Raw genomic sequence first — 3,660 nt, forward strand, 5'->3', positions numbered from 1 at the left:
GCCCGCGTCGCGCATACAGGCGTGCGTGTGCGCCCTGCCGTTGGTAGATTCTCCGTGCAGGGACGCATGTCCTTTTCGGCGGTGGAATGTGTTGCGGCGACACGCGAAGCCCATGCGAGCGCCCCGGCAGAGATGCGCGTAGCCCGGGTGTTGCGAGATGCTACGCGAGCGGCTGCGTTACGTACGCGGCGGGACCGGGTGCCATGACGCGGAGCGTCCGTGCGTGGGTTTGCAATGCAGGAACGGGGTAGCAGGAGGGATAAAGGAGGGCCGGGGGGGGCATCATCTTCTGGACGTGAATCTGCCGCCTTGGATTGCTATATGTCTCGATGGATCAGCTGGTGTCTGCTTGCGACACCTACGGCTGTTGTGTCTACTAACCTTTATGTGTGTTGCAGGTACGCTCCCGGATGTTGGAGGGTGTTGAAGCACTACAAAGGTGAGTGCGTTCGTAGGCCGAGGTTGCTTTGGCTGATGTTGTGCTTACAGTGTGAGGAGTCGACAGTTGGCGGATGCGGATGCGGGCGCGAGCGCGAGCGCGTGCGGTATAGACGGGGCGATGTCGCGAGATGGTGCGGATAGCGGCAGGAGTGTGCCGGGTGTTGGGCATAAGCTGGGTGGTCTGTCCATTCGATGTCGGCGAATAGGGCGCTGCGGGATCCTGGAAATGCGATGTGGAACCATGGCGCACTGTGCGCGATCGTCGCAGGTCACAGGTCACAGAACGAAGCCGAACGCTGGACAGTAGGTTCTCCAGATGCGGCCGCGTAAGGGACCGACGTCGCGTTGAAGACGTTGGCCATCTGTTGTGCCCGACGCGTGAGCGGCGGGTTACAGTCTGTAGATACAAATGAGACATGGAACGACGACGCACTGTATGGCGTCGTCGCAGAGCGGTGACTGGAATGAGATGGACACTAGCGTCCCGTTGGAGACGTCGGCCATCATGGTTGTCGGGTCGCGCCTGACGTGTGAGCAGGCGGTGAGCGGCGGGTTACGGTCCATGGATGCGCCTGCTGACGCTGCTGTATGACGTGCAGGCGTTGCGCAGAGCGAGCGCGGTGACGACGCGCATGGCCTGCTGGACACTGCGCACTTGCGGGCAGCGGGCGGGCAACCGGGATGGATGAAGCGCGGAATGAGCGACGTGAGATGTGTCCGCCAGAGGAGCGTTTACCTATAAGACACTGCAGACCCTTCCGTTATGCACACCGTAAGGGTACTAGGACTGGGATGGCTTGATCGCGCGCGACCGCTACAGTGTTACGCGGTCCTGCAGACTACCACATGGATAACCGGACGACCAGCGCGCGATCGACGTCAAAGTCGCTTCAGCGCCAGCACGTGGTCCGCGCGCGGTCGCTGATCTGCGCATCGGGCATGTCGACGTCGAGGGCGTAGACGGACGGGGCGTGCAGGATGAGCCGCTGGGGCTCGAGGTCGAACGTCGCGAGCGGGATGTGTGTGTGCGTGCACGGCGTGCACGGCGCGTGGGGCGGCTAGCGTGGACACGCACCAGATTGGGCACCTTGAGGTCGTGCTCGCTCTTCGACCACGAGATATCAGACGGGCTACTGCCCGCGGTCACAGGGAGTAAGCGACGCATCGATGAGGAACGTCTTGAACGCAGGGCGCGGGCCTGGAGGGAGGAGTGGTAGACGCAGTCAGACGGCAGGCACGTCGAGCATCCCGGGGGAAAGAGCGCGGGATTGGACGCTGCTGGTTTGATGCAAACGGTCGCCGAAGGGGCGAGCGAGCGAGGCTGGCGGCAGCGAGGTGGAGATGCGCGGAGGGCGGCGCGCGAGGTCGACTGTATGCGAGGTCGACTGTATGCGAGGTCGACTGTATGCTCTGTAAGCCCGCCTGCGCTCGGTGTGGCAACCGAGCATCGGACTTTTGAGATGTCTTCCTTGAGCAATCTAGCCTATTGGAGTATGATGATGACCCGTTTCGGTAACGCCTTGCTTCGCTTTCGCGATCGTCGTCTGACGTCACAACGGTAGACAGACGTGCTCGTTCTCGTCTCCTGGCATATATAAGACTGCCCTGCTGCACTGCCCGCGCACACATCCATCCCCCCTGCGCCGCTCGCACCGTCTCCCACAGAAAGGTTCCGTAGTGCAGCTTATTCCCGTCATCACTCAATCGGGCCAAACACCTCAAATTGAAAACACGGATATCCCTCGAACTACTCATCGTATCGTCTTGATTCTTGCTGCGTTCGACTCTGCTCGTCGTTCCGGAGGGCATGGTACCAATAAAATTATGATTTGTCCATGCGTAGCTGCTCTCCTCTCCACCGGCCCCCTCCGGATGCAGAATCGTTTTTACCTGTGAACTCAAGCATGTATTCTCTTCATACATGATCGAGCACTAATCTGTTCCCCCTCATCACGTATAAGAGCCTGGCATCTCTCCTTCGGGGTACCCAGGCCCCAGCACAGAATGTTCATGTTCATGTTCACGCCAACTTACAGCAAAACCAATATTGATAGACCTCCCTCGCAAAAAGCTCAGATAGGCGGCATGGAGCAGAGCGGCACTGGGCACCTCAGAGATCTCACTAGGTTCTTTGCGGATACTAATCCACGCTGACGTCTCAATCTTCGTCCCTGTGTTTGGAGGTCTACCCCGCTTCCGCAAGCAATAGCAGACAACGACAAGCTCTAGTAGCTTTCTCAATCTAATCATTTGTCATGCAGCCGGACATGTATACGACAAGTTCCTTCTGATGGATATATCGTTCATTACTGACCATGACGGCGAGAGGACGAGGGGACTACAGCAAGCGTCTGCCTCACGACCCTCACTTGACACTCAGTAGCCCGTCTCTGATCGGCCACTCGTCACCGTCTCTGCACCACTGCCGACTCCTATCGGTATTGGTTTTGCTGTAGGTCGTCCAAACCGCGTGAATTCGTGGCACCTTTACGTAAAATACACGTCTCCAAGATCATACAGTCGTAAAGGACATCGAGCACCTTCAGGACGACGGAGACGGCTCATGACCTGCCATGCCCGTTCTCATGCAGCACCGGTCCCAGCGTCTGCCGCAACAGCATCTCGACGCGATCCCGATCCTCCGTCAGCTGCCGCATCTCGTCGCGCCACCGCACCTCGCGCTGCTCGTAGATCTTGCCCATCTCCCCGAGACTCCCCAGCGCGGCTTCCAGCGCGCGCCGCAGGTCCTCCTCGCGCGCCTCGCCTCCCGGGGACCCTGCCGCGGACGACGCCGAGGACAGCTGCAGGCGCTGCACCAGCGAGACGCGGTGTGCCCGCGTGGTGCGCCGCTGCGTGGCCAGAGAGTTGAATGAGCTCTTGATCGCGGACAGCTTGGGCGAGTTGGCCAGCGCAGGGTCGCGCCGGATAGAGCGCGACGTGAGCGCATGCAGCTTCGTCGAGTGAGAGGGCGCAGCGAGCAACACAAGCGTCGCATCCGTCTCCCGATCGACGGCTTGGAACTGCCCGAACAAACATCAGCATGCGCGAAGGTCTCGACATGCGCAACACTCACCGCTTGCATGAGCGCATCCCACCGGTTCTCCCAGCGCCGGCGCCGCTTCTGCGGGTTGCTGACGTACGACGGATGGTACTCCAGCTGCAGCAGATCCTCCTCCTCGCCCTCCTCCTCTTCGTCGAACCACTCCCCGTCGTCCTCGT

General features: G+C 60.3%; 2 protein-coding genes across 2 annotated transcripts; one reads left to right on the forward strand and one right to left on the reverse strand.

Annotated features, from left to right (window-relative positions):
* Positions 1–910: 910 nt before the first annotated feature.
* Positions 911–1,658, forward strand: POSPLADRAFT_1147868 (hypothetical protein; the record flags this gene model as incomplete). Its single annotated transcript, XM_024486107.1, has 3 exons — positions 911–971; positions 1,041–1,147; positions 1,308–1,658. 3 exons carry the CDS (start codon positions 911–913, stop codon positions 1,656–1,658), a joined length of 519 nt encoding a protein of 172 aa, XP_024337496.1.
* Positions 1,659–3,002: 1,344 nt separating this feature from the next.
* On the reverse strand, positions 3,003–3,643 carry POSPLADRAFT_1058877 (hypothetical protein; the record flags this gene model as incomplete). The annotated part of the gene is made up of 2 exons (XM_024481095.1): positions 3,003–3,461; positions 3,515–3,643. Coding segments are annotated over 2 exons (588 nt in total), but the record flags the coding sequence as incomplete, so codon positions are not given.
* Positions 3,644–3,660: the final 17 nt, after the last annotated feature.

Source organism: Postia placenta, assembly GCF_002117355.1.
Source record: "Postia placenta MAD-698-R-SB12 unplaced genomic scaffold POSPLAscaffold_10, whole genome shotgun sequence".
NCBI classification, from domain to species: domain Eukaryota; kingdom Fungi; phylum Basidiomycota; class Agaricomycetes; order Polyporales; family Adustoporiaceae; genus Rhodonia; species Rhodonia placenta.